The sequence below is a fragment of the Periplaneta americana genome, chromosome 3 (assembly GCF_040183065.1).
Source record: "Periplaneta americana isolate PAMFEO1 chromosome 3, P.americana_PAMFEO1_priV1, whole genome shotgun sequence".
Taxonomy (NCBI): Eukaryota; Metazoa; Arthropoda; class Insecta; order Blattodea; family Blattidae; genus Periplaneta; species Periplaneta americana.
The window spans coordinates 69,833,204-69,851,338 of record NC_091119.1 but is presented as its reverse complement, the minus strand read 5'-3'; the positions used below and the strand labels follow the sequence as shown (position 1 = coordinate 69,851,338).

Below are 18,135 nucleotides of genomic sequence, written 5' to 3'. Positions count from 1 at the left end.
ATTATTGCACCATCTTATCATTACAAATATTCTGCTAGATGGCAGTAGTGTGTTATGATCAGCTGTTCTTTTGTTACCAGTTGTGCCAACTATATATTTTTCTAAATTACAGACATCAGCTCAAAGAATTTGAGTGACCACAAGGGTCTTGAATACAATAAACATGTACAATATAATGTGATGTGATACATTAAAGAAACAAGAAAGTTAATTGTTGAAGGCAAATCTAAGTGGCTGAAGAGAATTCTTGATAATATTTATAAGGACGATTACTAGTCAAGAAAGCTTTGTTGATTCACTTTCATTTTTATTAAAACAGTTGTATTCCACTTCCATTATCAATATATATTAAACAATCTCTGATACGTGACTATCCATATCATACAGCAGATGCTATAACATAACCTAAATAATATAAACAAGATAAATGATAGAAAAATTCTAATTAAGGATGATGAAATAAATATGAATCATTTTAAAAGGTACAATTATTGAAAGTACAAAGTTGGTAAACAAAGAAACAAATGCTGGGAAGGTGATAAAAAACAAACAAATGCTAGGGAGGTGATAAAAATTGTAGGATAAGCAGCCATGATTTGTTGAAACACGTCATTCCGTACCGTTTTATTGGTCAAAAGTAATATGACGTAGTAAAAGTGTAATAATTATTACAAAATGTACATATTTTAACTTAAATATTTATAGACATTGTATATTTATATTATTTTAACCTATTTGGATTAACTTTTAACATTTAATTATTGAATCTCAAGAAAATTAACATTACTCTGATAATTGAGTTTGTTTTAATATTATAGTATAATTTTAATTTCATGTAATTTGATTTGTTTAAATAAACAATATTAATGTTTTTTTCTGATACGTCAATATAAAATTGTAATTAATGAACCTGACGATGCCCCTTTAAAGGTAAAAACGTTCGTCCAAAAAAAAAAAAAAAAAATACAAAAAAGCTGAGGTGTACGACTATTATGTGAAATCACCTACATCAAGGCAGTTTAGACGGAAATATTAAGATTTTGTTCAGTACTAAAAGACAACATGCTAAATAAGTTGCCTAGTCTTGTAGCCTAGTCTTCTTCTTTTTCTTCTTCTTGATGTAAGCCTAAAGACCTGTTAGTTCCAGGGAGTCGCTCCATCTTCTTTTAGGATGACCGGGACTCCTCTTGCCAACTGGTATGCTGTCTCTTACTATTTGAGTCATATGATCTTCAGGTATCCTTGATACGTGTGCTGCCCATTGTGATCTTCGTGTTTCTACCCATTCACCTATTTCTTGTATTTGACATTGGTTCCTTATGTCCGCATTTTTTATTTTATCCAGTCTTGTTTTTCCCACAATTTTCCTTAATGTTTTCATTTCTACAGTATTTATCAATTGTTTTGATCTAGTTTGTTTCGGCTCTTGTTTCAGCACCATATGTTAAAATTGGGCATACTACTGTTTTATATACCTATACGGGTTTTCGTCTCTAATTGTAGATATTTATTATTCCAGATGGTATCATTTAGGGATCCTGAGATTCGTGATGCTTTCACTATCTGTTGATTAACTTCAGCTATTTCGGCCAGGAGAGAGCCTAGTCCTTCCCATAAAATACAACTTATTCATCTTTGTAGTAATTTTCATTTCTTCTGAAGGCCTGACTTGGAGCTTCACAGAGTAAAGGGTGATTATGGAGTGTTGGTGAAATGATGATGATGATGATGATGATGATGATGATGAGGAGAGGAAACAGGAGAACTCTGAGAAGAACTCTTCAGCACCTGGTTTATCCACCACAAACACCACAAAGTCCATCTTGACTCAGACGGAAATCAATCCCAAATCGTTATGATTTTTTTTTCTTGTTTAGTCAACCGTCTGAACCTCACAAGTGACACCAAAAGGCACCATCCATAAGGTAACTAAGCCAGGAGACAATGGGGTAGAGTGGCCAGTTCCTTTTCCCCTCAATTGCATACATTGCCGACTAGCTATATATTACACTAGTCAGACTTTGCTAAGATTATCATACTTCAATTTACAGTTAATATGGATCATTATGTGGTATGCTGATATATGTATATTATACTATTTTCTACTGAAGTTTTACATGTCCTGCATAAATCACTATTTCATACTTAATTACATAGTTGTAATCTTTAGTGGTGACACCTGATCTTGAATAGCACAAAGGAAGCTTTTTGTCTCAGGACCATAGATGCACCCCGGTTGGGGGGGGGGGGAGAGGAGGCTTCAGATAATATACTGTACTTGCAATGGTAGTTACCTTCAGAGCACATAATGTATAGCTAAATTTAATATAAATATTAATTAGCTTTGTTACAAAAGAAAGTATCTTACATTTACAAACACTGCTAATGGCTTCATTGCCAGATGCAAGGCACTAGACAACAACATTTACAAACATAAATATACTATGGAATAAAGGACCTAACTTACAAGATATGAGTCTATTGAAAAATGTTAGTAGGTCTGCTCGTCTCCTACTTGTTCTAAAGTACAGTGCTTAGATCTCATTTCCAGAGTATGTCACACTTCAAAAGATTGGGTAATACAGAAAGTCACACATATTTAAAGTACGGTACAAAATTAAGCCTTCTTGGACCTCACAGTCACAGTATCATGTCACTGCCACATTGGAAGCAGGTAACTTTGTAGATATGTCTAGAAAGAAATTATCTATTGATTTAAATATTGATGATGGAAAGAGAACTCAGGCTTCGAAAAATAGGAAACAACTCAAGCCAATAATAGAAACAGTCATACTATGTGGACGACAGGGTCTGCCATTACGTGGTCATAGGGACCTTGGTGTGTTTGATATGACTAAACCCCCAGTAGAGAATGAAGAGCTCGCATAAATGCGAGAGATAATGTGCTGAAGGAATCATTTTTCGAGTTATGGTAGAAATGCTACTTATGTGTGTTGGAATATCCAAACCAAACCATATAATCTCTTGGCAAGTAAACATATTATCATTTGACAGTATTGTTGGAAATAAATTATTATTATTATTATTGTTATTATTATTATTATTATTATTATTATTATTATTATTATTATTATTATTATTATTATTCTGAAAAAGTACAAGTCTCCAGGTATCGATCAAATTCCAGCAGAATTAATACAAGAGGGTGGAAGTGCATTATATAGCGAAATTTATAAACTTGTACTTGCTATTTGGGAAAAGGAAATTGTACCAGAACAATGGAAGGAGTCCATAATTGTACCTATTTTTAAAAAGGGGAATAAAACCAACTGTGGTAACTTTCGAGGAATATCACTTTTGTTGATGTCGTACAAAATTTTGTCCAATATTCTTTTGAGGAAGATTAACTCCGTACGTAGATGAAATTATTGGGGATCATCAGTGCGGTTTTCGGCGTAATAGATCGACTATTGATCAGATTTTTTGTATTCGACAGATAATGGAGAAAAATGGGAGTATAAGGGTACAGTACATCAGTTATTCATAGATTTCAAAAAGGCATATGACTCGGTTAAGAGGGAAGTATTATATGATATTCTTATTGAATTTGGTATTCCCAAGAAACTAGTTCGATTAATTAAAATGTGTCTCAGTGAAACATACAGCAGAGTCCGTATAGGTCAGTTTCTATCTGATGCTTTTCCAATTCACTGCAGGCTAAAGCAGGGAGATGCACTATCACCTTTACTTTTTAACTTTGCTCTAGAATATGCCATTAGGAAAGTTCAGGATAACAGGCAGGGTTTGGAATTGAACGGGTTACATCAGCTTCTTGTCTATGCAGATGACGTGAATATGTTAGGAGAAAATACACAAACGATTAGGGAAAGCACGGAAATTTTACTTGAAGCAAGTAAAGCGATCGGTTTGGAAGTAAATCCCGAAAAGACAAAGTATATGATTATGTCTCGTGACCAGAACATTGTACGAAATGGAAATATAAAAATTGAAGATTTATTCTTCGAAGAGGTGAAAAAATTCAAATATCTTGGAGCAACAGTAACAAATATAAATGACTCTCGGGAGGAAATTAAACGCAGAATAAATATGGGAAATGCGTGTTATTATTCGGTTGAGAAGCTCTTATCATCCAGTCTGCTGTCCAAAAATCTGAAAGTTAGAATTTAAAAAACAGTTATATTACCGGTTCTTCTGTATGGTTGTGAAACTTGGACTCTCACTCTGGGAAAGGAACACAGGTTAAGGGTGTTTGAGAATAAGGTGCTTAGGAAAATATTTGGGGCTAAGCGGGATGAAGTTACAGGAGAATGGAGAAAGTTACACAACACAGAACTGCACGCATTGTATTCTTCACCTGACATAATTAGGAACTTAAAATCCAGACGTTTGAGATGGGCAGGGCATGTAGCACGTATGGGCGAATCCAGAAATGCATATAGAGTGTTAGTTGGGAGACCGGAGGGAAAAAGACCTTTAGGGAGGCCGAGACGTAGATGGGAGAATAATATTAAAATGGATTTGAGGGAGGTGGGGTATGATGATAGAGACTGGATTAATCTTGCACAGGATAGGGACCAATGGCGGGCTTATGTGAGGGCGGCAATGAACCTTCGGGTTCCTTAAAAGCCATTTGTAAGTAAGTAAGTATTATTATTATTACTACATTTAAAAATAGTAAATGTTGTGTTCAGTTTTTATAACTTAAAAATAGTCGCTGCATGAAATTCTCGTACATTTGGTGTTAATGACAACCCTGTTTTTGTACCTCGTACAAACCATCGAAATTCATGTGATTCTGTAGGGGAGAGTTAAGAATTGATTGGATTTAAGGGCTACAATTAATTTTGAATAGAATAATTAATACCGTAAAAAGAACATACTTATTTTTACTAAATGTGAATAACAAAACTATGCAATGGTAACTTTAACATATGAAATTTAAATTCAGAGTAATGTTCTAAAATAGTGAAATCGAGAAGGGTGTCAGCTAGTACTGGACACACCCTAAACATTGTTATTTTTTATTGTCTGTAATTAGAACAGTCAAACAAATTCCTTTTGTGTTTTCTCTTTTATTTCATACCAATCACATTTGTAAAATTCTCTAGTTCATTTGGTGTTAGCACAGTTTTCATGTGTCAAACCTGGCAGAAGTCACACTTGATCCAGCTTTCCTGGAAGGCTTCACCGCAAATGATACATTCTGTTTCCCCTTCAAAATGTTTTCCGTCCTTGGTTTTAGTTCTTGTTTCGACTTGTTAGCTCTTTCATTTGTGCTGTCTTGCATTAACCTTTTCGTTTTTCCATTCTTCAAAGCCTGCCTCTCTTCCAGTTGAGTTTTGTTAAGGGCTTGATGAGAGTATCTCACTTCTGGCAGCTCGCTCCTTCTCATTTTAAGTCCTCGTTGAGCAGCTTCTGCAATTGGTGAAATCAGTTTAATGATGCGATTAAAATAGGGAGTCAGAGGTAGTGTGTTTGACCGACATTTTGACGTTGAAGTTGATGCTGGATCAAGATGCTGATTGGGTGGTTTCAAGCATGAAGCAGGTGTTAAGCGGGGTTTTCCTAGCAGCGCACTTTTTATGTCGCGTATAACGTAAAACGGCAATGTAAAACGTATTACTCAGTGCGCTGCGTACTGTGTTCTCCTAGAAACTTCGAAAAACGCAGCAGATGTCGCAGACTCTCAACAGCTGTGATTGTACGAAGAGTATGAACTGAACTTCAAAATGAGTTGTGCATTAAAACGGAAAAAACTGTGTTCGTTTTTGGTGTTACTTGACTTTGAATATGTAGAAGAAGAAATCGATTACCTGGTTCATCATTATTGCATTAGGAAGTCTGTTAGTGAAGTATTTTTCCGTAGAGAAGAGGAGGGAGTTTTCAGAATACTGATCGAAAAATAATCTACTAGACGATGAAGTGAAATTTAAAGCATATTTCAGATTCACCCGAGAACAGTTCTATTTCCTTGTAAACCTCATTCAAGATGATTTGTGTACTAAACCATGCAATAGAGTGAAAAGGCCTATCTCACCAGCCGAAAAACTTGCTCTAACTCTGAGGTATGTATTAGGAATGGTGTACATACAGAATGATTCATTATTTCACCTCTATAGTACGCACACAAAGTATTTACACGTAATAATCAATCACTCTGTATATTGTGTAGCTATAGCTTATATATTTTTAAAATGAATTTTGCATTTTTCGTACAACTACATAGGCCAAGTTTATTTATTAATCTTGTACATTTAAGTTCAAAATTTCCAAAAATGTCCACTCATATCTTCAGAACATTCTACATTTGAGTTTGTAAACATTGTATTGTTGTCACAAGTAGATGACTCAAAAGTTGTGCTGGGTGAGTCTTGTGACTGCAAGCCTACTGCTGACAGCTCACCAGTGCTGCAGTTCGAGTTGTAGGATGCGTTTGAGCTTGGCCTGGAGTTCTCCGAATCAAATGTGGAAGCATTTCCCACACGTATAGACCTGTAACTGCGGACTTCCATTTCAGTCACAAGACTAAAAATTTTCATTTTTGCTTCAGTTCTGACTTCAGGATCAAATTTTTTCACAGTCGCAGCCATGGTTCTGAAGAAGAGATCAGTTTCGTCCTCTGCTTCAGGCTTCATAATTTTTTCCAAGTATTCTCTGGTCTGTAGTAGCTCTTGTTTTCTTTCATTAAGTAAGTTCACAATGTTGTTCTTTCTGACTTTTTTGGTTTTTATCTCAGACGTCTGGCAAGTTGAACGTTCTGGTAAATTTTCTTTCTTTCTTTTTTCTTGATTTTCAGATTCATGTCCTGTGCTCATAGCATACGAATCGTAAGTTAATGGATCATCCGTTGCTTCAGAAGCAAGACCACAAATCGTTTCTTCCAGGGTTTCATTACTGTTTCCGCTTTCAGTTTGTGTATTTGAAAAACTTTCTCGTTCATCTTCCACTGTATCAAGGAATCTTAGCCTATCCCAATATGATGCCCTTTTCTTCGTAGCAGCGGACCCTGTTCCTGTATTCTTTTCTTGTTTCCGCTGTCTCTTGTAATGGTCCCTAATACTTTTCCATCGCATTTTGCATTGTCCATCTAAAAGAAAAAAACAAGTTATATGTACGAGGATTTTCACATAAAATACACGGTACATAAATTAATGCTTTTCCATTGGGAAATTTCCTATTTAATTTTTTCTTTCCTTTCCAGATTTCTTGCAACTGGGGAGTCATTTCATTCATTGGCATTTTCATACCGCATATCTCCTTCTAGTATTTCCACATTCATACCGCAAGTACTTCATGCGCTCAAAAGAAAACTGCTACCAAGATTTTTACCTAACCCTAATAAAATTGATTGGGAGACAAAAGCAGAAGAATTCTGGGATCGCTGGGATTTTCCTAATTTTGTTGCAGCACTCGATGGGAAGCATGTGAGAATTGTAGCACCTAACCAAACAGGGACTTTATTCTACAACTACAAAGGCTACTTCTCAATAGTCCTTCTCGCTATGGTAGATGCTAACTATAAGTTTCTTGTCGTCGATGTCGGTTCCTACGGAAAGGAAGGGGATGCTGGGATTTTTAATAAGTCTGAAATGGGTCAGCTGGTAAAAATGAGGTCAATATTTCCACCACCACGAATTTTACCGCAATCAATTTGTTGCCCCATGTTATACTAGGTGATGAAGCCTTCAGATTAGATGAACATATCATGAAACCTTACTGCAGACGACAAATATTGGAAGATGAAGAGAAAAGACATTTTAATTATCAATTCAGCAAAGCTAGAAGAGTTTCTGAAAACGCATTTGGCATTATGTGTTCTACGTTCAGAATTTTTTTCACGCCTATAAATGTCAAGCCTGAAACTGTAGATTTGATAGTTACAGTCTGCTGCTGTCTGCACAATTTACTGAGGGATGACTATATTGCTAAGCATCCATGTGATGGAGAGACTCAAGATATAATTGAGGAACTTCCAGCGGACAACATGATTCCCTTAGCTGGGACTGGCGGTTTCGCAAAATCTGAAGGTTTCGAAGTCAGAAGCAGATTTACTGAATACTTCAGCGGTAAATATTTCAAAACTAAAGCCTCGAGTAAAAGAAACAAAAGAAAATGAACATGAATGAGTGCATTGTTTGTAAAAGTAATTTTAAACAATGGCAAATTTAATTTTCTCATGTGTTTCATTATTTTGTTGTTCATTAATAATGTAATTATTCTAGTTCAAATTTAGATATAAGTTAGCTGTTGAAAGACTGGGTCAGTGATATGTAATAAGATTGCATTCTAGAAATTTCAATTCAATGTACTTCAAAATGTAAGATATTTTCTAAAATTCCAACGACTATAATAATAACTTAAAAATAATACATTCACTCAAAGAGCTGCAAATTATCCAATCTTTTTCCGATTATAATTACATAAAATATATTGATGTGAATTAAAATTATAGGCTACTTCATTCATAAAATAAGTTACCTGACTTATTCACCATGTTTCCAATCTCCTTCCAAATTAAGTCCTTCTTTAAGGTATTCTTGAACTCTACTTCCATCATATTCCATAAAACAGGATGTCCAGCAACCATCTCAATCAGCTGTTCGTCTTCTGCAGCTGAGAATCGAACTGAAGGGGGCGCCATTGTTAAAGAAACAATATGTATGAAACAAAAAACCGCACACAACTTCTCTATTACGCAGCGCACGACGTACTAGACTCCTCTAGTTCGAGTTGGTTTACTGCGCCAAGCGCATTACGCTGGCGCACAACGTACTGTGCATCCTTACAAAACACTTCAATCATTTTTTGTTGTCTGAGTCTGCAGCGTATTACGCTCCACGTGTTACGTCGTACGTAATGCAAAATGTGCGCTGCTAGGAAAATCCGCCTTTATGGATCCAGAAGATGATTGTTTTGAGCTTGAGATTGGAAACAGCTGGAAGAAGTGGACAGCTTGGCAGTGCACAACGTAGGTACTGGCTTAGATGCTGAAGCTTCTTGTACTTCTGGAGACTGAGGTATGTCCTCTATAGTTGTCTCAGGACCTTTAGATCACCAAAAAACTTATCAGGGATATCAAGACCCTTCAGATGGCAAGTAGTCTTAGTTGGTGAAAATGTTCCGGTTGATGAATGCCAGCACATTCAAACCTTTTCATTGCTAATCCATGTGGCATACCTGTGAAAATCCAAAGTTGACCAGTTCTGCGACTTCATAGTCCATAATTCTGGAGAAAGGATTTCTCGGCATCCATCCAGACCAAGCTTCATTATAGGCGTCCTTGAAGGGCTTCATAATTCTTTTGTCTAATGGTTGAAGCCTATGTGTTGTATGAGGAGGGAGACCCAATATGTATTTTAAAAATTGTCCGATACTAGACGATAATGTTCTGTCTGATACTACCCGAATTACACAGTCATTATATTGGCACCCAAATTTAAGCTTATAATAATTTTCATTGTAACTAATACACCAATCTGTTATTTAAGAGTAACTTTACACTGTATTTAAGATATATTGTATCAATACTTAAAGTGCGAGAAAGGCAGACCACCAAACTTAAGTCGATGCACAGAAACTAAACCACACAAACACAAAATGACATCTGCAAAGTGTACTCGTCGAGTGAATGATTCTAACTGAAAGCAGTGTTCAGATGTCGCATACAGAAACGTAACCATGTCACTCAGGTACTACCATCTGGTGGTAGATGAAAGAAACATCACTGTCCAATATTACCCGATGTCCGATACTACCCAACTCTCCCCTAATTAAAAGAAAAATAGTCTGAGATGTGAACGGTGCAAGAGGTTTCTCAGTTATTTCAGATGAGACTAGTGATATGTCTTCTGTTAAACAACTTTCTCTTTGTGTGCACTACATAAATGCTGATGGCTCGAAAGGTTACAATATATATAGCCTAGATTATGAGAAATTTTTACAATTTATGCCTCTAGGGAATATAAAAAAATATACCTATCTAAGAGGTCAAGGGTATGATGGGACCTCAGCGATGAGTGGCCTAATTATTCGCCTCATGCTTGTTACTATGACATGTTCTCAGTCGCGCTAACAACAGGAGCGTTGCAAGTGATTTCAGTCAGAATATATAGGGCTGCCAACACTCAAAGACTGCTAAATTATAAATATCACTAAGTTATCACTAAAATGGCTTGTAGAAGTGAAAATATGGGAACTTAGCTTGAGAATGAAAAATTACTTCCGTTTTACTGGAAATATACTATAAAAATCTGATTCTGGAAAAGGCTGGAGCCTCCTTAGCCCCCCCCCCACATGGGTGCGGCACACTCAGGACACAGTCTGTCATTTGGCTGCTGTCACCACATCTGCTACCACCACCTGCTGCTACTACTAATACTGTGGAGCTTCGACTATCAATGTTTCTACTAATAATCCTTTTTGCCATATCACATACCAGTACAGCTCTTCTGGATGGCTAATATTCGCATAATTTTAAACATCCAATCATGCGCCCAATCAAAGAAAGGAGTAAAGTTATTTATAAAACAACAAAGTTTTGTTGGTTATTTCAAGAAGAAGGATGATCTAACCACTTCAGAACTCCAGCCATCTAATTCAAAACACAATCATTTACATCCCAAACGTTTATTAAGTTTTCTCTTGAAGTCCTATAAGAAATATAATGGATTTAATAACTGCTTATTAAATTAAGCAAATTTGGTAATGTTGTTGTTGTTTAGTCAACTGTTCGAAGACAGGTCTGAACCTCATGAGTGATACCAAGAAGGCACCACTTATGAGGCTACTAGCCAGGAGATAATGGGATAGGATGGCCAGTTCCTTTCCCGCTCCATCGCATACATTGCTGACTAGCTACATATTACACTAGTCAGACTTCAGATGCATACAAACAATTGCTCTTCCCCTGACACATATCGTCAAGTGAAATGTACTGCCTGATAATAGTTTGGTAATGTAAGGGATGATATTTTTGTAACACGTAATTTTTCCCAATGTTACAATCAAAAAGGAAAATGTTTATGTGGCTACGTTTCGTTTAGAATGAATTGTTACTGTACCATTGGTTTAAATTATTCCATTATCATTGTTTCAGTAAACTGTTGGAGTTTTGTAGAGTGGTTAATAATGGTAACTGAAGCATTATTGTTATTGTTGTTCTTGTTATCATTGTCGTCGTCATCACAAAGGCATAAGAAATATTACAACAATGTGAAAAGTTTCAAATTACTCTATTGTAAAAGTTGAGTTTTGTTCTTTAGATAAACTTAATGTAGAAGCATAATGTTAATACAAAGATACTTGCTTCTCGAAAGATATCACTTAAATGACAGACTAGACTATGCAGCATAAAGTATTACTTAAAAGCAACTTGAGAAAAATTCTGCACATTAATAATTTACTAAAGAGCATAAATTCAAAAAGCGTGGTGACTACAGTGTGCACAAATATAACATTAATTGTGAAAATCTGTAATCAACTCACCCCTTCGATTGTTTTTCTGCCACTGCTAGTCGGTCTGCATCAGGATCATTGGCCAAAATGATTGTTGAATTGTTAGTGTTGGCTGTTTTAATAGACAAGTCAAGTGCACTCTTTCCCTCCTCAGGATTTGGAAATTTCACAGTTGGAAATTTTGGATCTGGATCTTTCTGTTCTTCTACAATAATAAATGGCTGAAAATGTATGCGGGGAAAATGTCAGGGATTCAAATTTCTTTTTTAAAGAACAGTATAATTTTTAGAATTTTTAACAATAACACAAAGATGTGAAGAAACTGTATAACTGCTTTATGAAGACCGTCTGTTATGCCTACATTATTGGTTATTGTTATGACATAAGCTAACATAGCTGAACTATTTTACAGTTAATGAGGCATACATGTACAATACAGAGTATAAGATAAGTGACTATTTTAAAATTCTAATAATTCTGTTGTTTATTGTCATAAATCGATGCTTCAAAAAATGAGTACAGGTCTATGAGATTTTCTTATTCTGTTTTATTTTAGGTGAAAGATGCCTCCAGTTTTGAGTGTGAAACAAAAAACTAAAATAGACGCCAGGTATGAGGTATGGAACTCAGTTGTCTTGGTGTCACTTGATCCTAAGACAACAAAAAAAAAAACTGTTATCATAAATTAATGACCACTTGCTCTGTTAGCGACATTCAAAGAGCAGGACGTCTTTCAAAACTCAGGATTACAGAGAATATTGAACATTACATTTATCGAATAAATTCAGATTTATTCAAATCTGCTTTACAGGAAGCCTTACCTGAAAGACTAGATTTGCATAGATTTGCATTACATTTATCGTTGCAATGTTTTCTGGAGTCTGGAATGTTTAAGGATGTCCTGCTCTATGAATATTCTTAACAAAGTCAGTGGTCATTAATTTCTAGTGACAGTTTTTTAATGTCTTGGGGTCAACTGACACAGAAATGTTATTGTCTCTTCTCCACTAACATTGCACCAAGACAACAGGATTCATACCTTATACCTGGAGACTATTTTAGCTCTCTGTTCGACACTCAACATTGCAGGTGTCTTTCACCCAAAACGGAATAGAATAACATAATAAATTTATTAGCCCCTTATTTATTGAAACACTGATTTATGACTATAAACAATACAGTTATTAGAATTTTAGGTTATTGATAAGAAAAAATGGACTGGTCCTTAATTCAGAATCAATGTTTATCAAAATATGCTTTGTTAGTTAAGAAGAATCTAAGATTGGTAATAAAGAGTGAAGTGTTGGAATGTAATTTCTAAATTAATGTATTTTGGCAAAGAATCATCTGCAGCCATGCTGCATTGAAAACTGGATAATAATTAAATATTGCCCATCTTGCATTAATCACTCCCCACAATACTTTCTGTCCTCTGGACCCTGTCGTAGCTGAGTGGTCAGACCTTCAGCCTGTCATGAAAACAGTCCGGGTTCGAGTCCCAGTCAGACCTGGGCTTTTTCATTGAGAAATTCATAGTGACACTTGCAGCAGACAAGGTCGCAGTTGGGGTTTTTCTCAGGGTTCTTCCATTTTCCCATATTCTACCTTATTCTGTTTACATTTCTCCATTTCGTCATCATTCCCCGAATGCTGGCTGGAGACGCACAGAGGGGGCTGGCCTAGGGACGAGTGGGGTGGCTTGCTCGAAACTTGAGTACACAGTGAACCTTAGTGTAGTTGGCCGGTATGGGTTTGGGAATGTGCCTAGCTTAAGGCAGTGCTTCCCAACCTTTTTTGACTGACAACACACTTTACCGAATGTCCATGATATCGCGACACATTTTTTTTATTAATAATAATACTAATATAATAATAACAACCAGTCACAATGACTTTGAAAACGGCAGTTCTAAATGTCTTTTATAGTTTATTAGGCACCATCGACTGATTTGACAAAACATTTCCGCATATAAGACACTCGGGATTTTGTTTATATTCATCTCCACGCCACGTAAAACCATATCTATATTTACGAAACACAGTATGTTTTTGTGAACCCTGAGGGAATTTTCGCTCAAATTATTTGGATTAGCACTGCTGTGATCTAACCCAGAACTCAATTCAGATTGTCTTTTTCGAATTCAAAATTTGTCCATGATAAAATCTAAATAGTGCGACTATTTTTACCAAAAGTGCTTTATCATCCGCTCACATGTACTATATAATGAAACTGACCAATATGTTCTGATGGTTCTAAACTCTGTTTATTACTGAGTGGGAAGAGTAAACGAATTACTAAGCACTGTTGCAGGTGTTCACTTTGATTCGATTTATCGCCAGGCAGAAAAATTAAACTGAGCATTGTTGCTGGTCTTCACATTTCATTGGTAAAGTCTGTCTCAAAATAAAATGTACCATATCAAAGACTTCGTTGTAAATAAAAAATGCATTCGCTTAAGAGTTAGCGCAATAGATCGTAAAAGGTCGCAGTGCTGGATCATAGTGACTTCCTTCCGAAAATTCCATTCCATTCCTGGTCCTCCAATCTTCCGTTGATCTATATATCTATGCTCAACAAAGACAATCTGAACATCACTGAACCACTCTGTGATTGTGATGTGTGTGATATGTTCATTCTCTTGAAGCACTCCTTTATTGTTTCTTGATAGATTCTATTAATAACAAAACAATAAATGAATGTCAGTCATAGGGAGTTTTACTCTGTAAAAAAAAATATTTTTCACAACCGAAATAGGAAAGAAATGTTTGCTGCAATGGTGTCTCTGACAATGAAATCTTCCAATATTCAGGGTGAAACAAGTTACCTGAATGGGTGTACAAGCCTATACATACAAACGCATGTTAATTTTACCAACTGCTTTATACTTCACATCCGTTTTTCGATTAGCAGCACTGTCATCACATGTAGCAGATGAAAAGTTGCTCTCAAGTCAGAAGTTCATCTTCTAACCAATCATCAAATTTTAAAACAGGGGATCATTTACCATATGCTCTGTAGATGAAATTAACTATTTGAGATACTGTGGCTTGTAACAATATTTTTGTCAAATTAAGATTTACGAAACAGTCGTTGTCAATGGTCTAGTAGTTATCACTAGGGCTAAGAATTGTATGCTGTTACATGCGCTTCTGATTTTAGATACCAGTACGTAATTGCGTTGGGGTGGGGGATTTCAGTGTGTTTCGTTCAACAGTGAACTTCAGTTGATCAGCTACATTACAACCAAGTACTGCTATTCACAAAAGGCAACATTCAACATCCTGTAAAGAAGAATACTAGCAAGATACCGAAAACGAAATTTGTGACTTAATTTCAAATGAGGAAATTTGTAATAATGATACAGATTTTGAGATAATGCTTGTGTAAAATATTTCAAATATCCCCCCCACTGTTTCTGCAGAAGTGGAACAAAGTTTCTCTAGACATAAGGCTGTGTTTTCTAGCAACAGGCAATTATTCTCCTTTGAACATTTGAAAATGTCGTTATTCACAGCAACAATATATGAAATGAAAAATTATGTAAAACTAAAACATAATACACTATCATATTAACATAGTGAAATAATAAGGCTGATACTTGTCAATGTCATATTAGATGTATTTTATACACACATATAATAGCATGTAGTCAATGATATTGTGACGAACTGAATGCAACACAAAATAGGAAAAAATGTAGCAAACAAGATGAAAAAAATACTGGATAAATATTATGGATATTTAGCTCTATGTAAAATTTGTGACAATTTCAAGTGAGGAAATTTATAATAATTATACAAATTTTGAGATAGATAATGCTTGTGTAAATTATTAAAAATATTCCCCCAATTGTTTCTACAGAAGTGGAACAAAGTTTTTGTAGATGTAAGGCTGTTTTTTTTAGCAACAGGCAATCATTCTCCTTTGGAAATTTGAAAATGTGGTTTGTTATCCACTGCAACTATATATGAAATGAAAAATTATGTAAAACAAAAAGTAATACACTATCATATTAACATAGTGAAATAATAAGGCTGATACTTGTCAGACTATTGACAAATCATGACTGTCTAGCAAGTCATCTCTACAGAATAGGTATCTCAGCTTCACCCATATGTGTCCTGTGTAATGATCCAGCAGAAATGAATGAAGACCACTTGAAGACCTGTGAAGCATTAAGATCAGAAGAAACTACAGTTCAAAAGTATTGGAAAGCACGACTGCTAATGGCTTCATTGCCAAATGCAAGGCACTAGACGACGATGACGACGACGACAACAACAACAACAACAACATATTAGGTGTATTTTCTACAGAGAGAAAATAAAATGCCTTTAAGATAGTGAAATTTTTCTTTAACAAAGAAAATGATTTCTTTAAATTTTTCTTTAGCAGAAAGTTGTGTTTCGAAGTGAAAGGAGTGGCTTTCAACCACTCAAATGCTGAGGACTATCTTACCATGATGATAAGCGTGAGTTCAAACGTACTCAAAGACACTGCGTTAACTCATCCCAACTCTGAGACATATTCAAAGTTAGAGGCTCACTAAGTGCACTGGTAGTATAACGGCATATAATTCTCAGGCCTAGTTATCACAATTAATTTCAGATTAATGCTTGGTTTTTTGTACAAACGAATCCAAAGTACGACTTCATTTGGAAATAAATAAAACTGCAAGTCCAATGTCACATCAAGTTTCTGGTTTGCAAAATAAATATGACATTTGACCTATTTAGCAAGCAAAATTCTCAATTGTTTTGCATCATCTGACTTCAATATCAGCTGTCCTCTGGTATCTACGATGAGTGATGTAAAAACTTATTACTGATAATTTTATATGACTCAACTCTGCTAATCACAATTGAGGTGATCAATGCACAAATGGCCCAACCCACAAAATTTGCATATTGAGTTTATTGCTTTAAAGAGTTCCTCTTCAAAGTGTAAATCGGCCTAATCATTATTCCCAGTTTTTCCATGAGATTCCAGTACAAGTTTCTTCTGTGTATCGAATTTCGCACACTATTACAAAGAGGTGAAGTGGAAATATAATTTTTTGGGTTGGGCCATTTGTGCACTGAGCACCTCAATTTATCCCTGTAAACCTGTCATTATGGTAATGGGTTCTACCAGTGATGATATTAAAAAAAAAAAATTAACAACCAGTTTTTCATGGGTATGTTAAGCATACGAGTGTATCCAAGTTAATAACAAACATAATTTTATATTGGAATTTTAAACTTTAATTAAGAAGTGTTATATTCAAAACACTTCCAACAGAAACGAGGTTCAAAATGCTCTTTTCGTTTCCTGAGACAGGTTTCTCTTCTCACTTCCTTTTTTACCTAGTCATCATCAATGTGGTTCCCTTTCCTCAGTCACGACTTGACATATTTTGTAGCATCCTGATTCTTGAGCATCAGCTCAAGCAATTTGACTAACATTGGGTGTGAGATGTTGAGCATGTTTCTCTGTGATATGCAACTGAAGTACATAAGACTGAATGCCTTCTTCACTTCAGCAATACTAAAAGCTATTGTTTTGATTATCTTCTTGGCATTCTTTACTGTTTGTGATATCTGTCTTCCAGGAAGATCTCTTTCATCAAAAAAGTCTGAATTCATTTACATTTATTCCAGATTTAATCTTTTGGCTCTGGGGCTTCAACATCACCTCTCCTACCCAGGATGAAATTTCCATTAATGAAAATAATGAGAACACCTTATTGCATTCGTCTCCGAATATAGTAATTTGATGAGTACTGGTACTGATTAATATTATTTTATTACAATATGTATCACAAACATAAAAATGTAAATTTATAATGTATGTTGTTACAAATACGTTTGGAACAATCATAAGTGAAATGTAAATTCGTCACATTATATCATGACGAAAAATTCTTATTTCATATCACAGATGTAAGATACTATTACCTTTCGCTTTTTTTTTTTTTTTACAGTATTTCATTCTAGTACATCACTCATCAAACTTTAAGTCTGATGTTACATTTAAACAATAAATATACATCTTGATTACACAACTTTTAATACTATATCACTGAGGAATATAAAGTATATATTACTTTCTCGTGTTAAGGAACTAGGTTTAAAGTTACCTTAGTTGACTAGTTCAGTAATATATTATATAAACAATAAAGATTTCAACTTATACACATTTATGAAAAGCCCTTTTTTTTAGTACTGCAAATTTAGCTTCATTATTGGAATGTAAACATGTTATAAATTAAAGTGTAAAGTAGATCACCTTCTCGTGATGCACCCTGAGCAATGCAAAATGATCTACAACTCAAGGTGAAAGTATTCCAGCAAGAAAACTGTTCTTTTGAGAGCAAAACATGCAGATTTACTCAAACTGCAAAATTACAGAATTATGGCATACCACAGCAGAGAAAGAAATTGATGTTGTAATAATAAATGAAGCAAATATAACAAATGCAAATGAAAAATACTACAACATATCAGGATACACTCTTTATCCTTTATATAAAAGACATCAAGTGGCAAGTAGAATTCTTGCAGCACACAATGGAAAAATGCACTATCTAGCTGGAAAAAAGTAATATCTTCCAGAAAAATCTTAGTACGGTGTCCTTTCATTGTTGTTAGGTGCATAGAGGAACTGAAGAGGTCATATACAGAAATACTATTTAAAAGTAAATAATAATTACATACTAT

At 35.0% G+C, this 18,135-nt stretch overlaps 2 protein-coding genes and 1 pseudogene across 4 annotated transcripts in view; 1 reads left to right on the top strand and 2 right to left on the bottom strand.

Annotated features, from left to right (window-relative positions):
- The window catches only part of Pgm2a (phosphoglucomutase 2), a 74,102-nt gene that overhangs the window by 31,788 nt on the left and 24,179 nt on the right, over positions 1-18,135 (bottom strand). For all 3 annotated transcript variants that reach the window (XR_011331257.1, XR_011331256.1, XM_069820704.1), the window contains one exon: positions 11,467-11,657. Coding sequence is in view for 1 of the 3 variants with exons in the window: in XM_069820704.1 (XP_069676805.1) it covers positions 11,467-11,657 (191 nt within the window). In the remaining 2 variants the exon portion in view is untranslated. The remainder of the gene's footprint in view (positions 1-11,466; positions 11,658-18,135) is intronic.
- LOC138696145 (transcription factor Adf-1-like) lies at positions 6,214-9,302 on the bottom strand. Its single transcript, XM_069820705.1, has 2 exons — positions 8,461-9,302; positions 6,214-7,069 (listed from the first exon to the last, which is right to left on the bottom strand). Exons 1-2 carry the CDS (start codon positions 8,621-8,623, stop codon positions 6,243-6,245), a joined length of 990 nt encoding a protein of 329 aa, XP_069676806.1. The 5' UTR covers positions 8,624-9,302; the 3' UTR covers positions 6,214-6,242.
- Positions 7,077-8,373, top strand: LOC138696144 (putative nuclease HARBI1; annotated as a pseudogene).

Coding starts and splice junctions, on each gene's coding strand:
- LOC138696145 (XM_069820705.1), bottom strand. CDS start 8,623: ATGGCGCCCCCTTCAGTTCGATTCTCAGCTGCAGAAGACGAACAGCTG. Junction 7,070..8,460: donor AAACATGGTGAATAAGTCAG/GTAACTTATTTT, acceptor TTTTTCTTTTAG/ATGGACAATGCAAAATGCGA.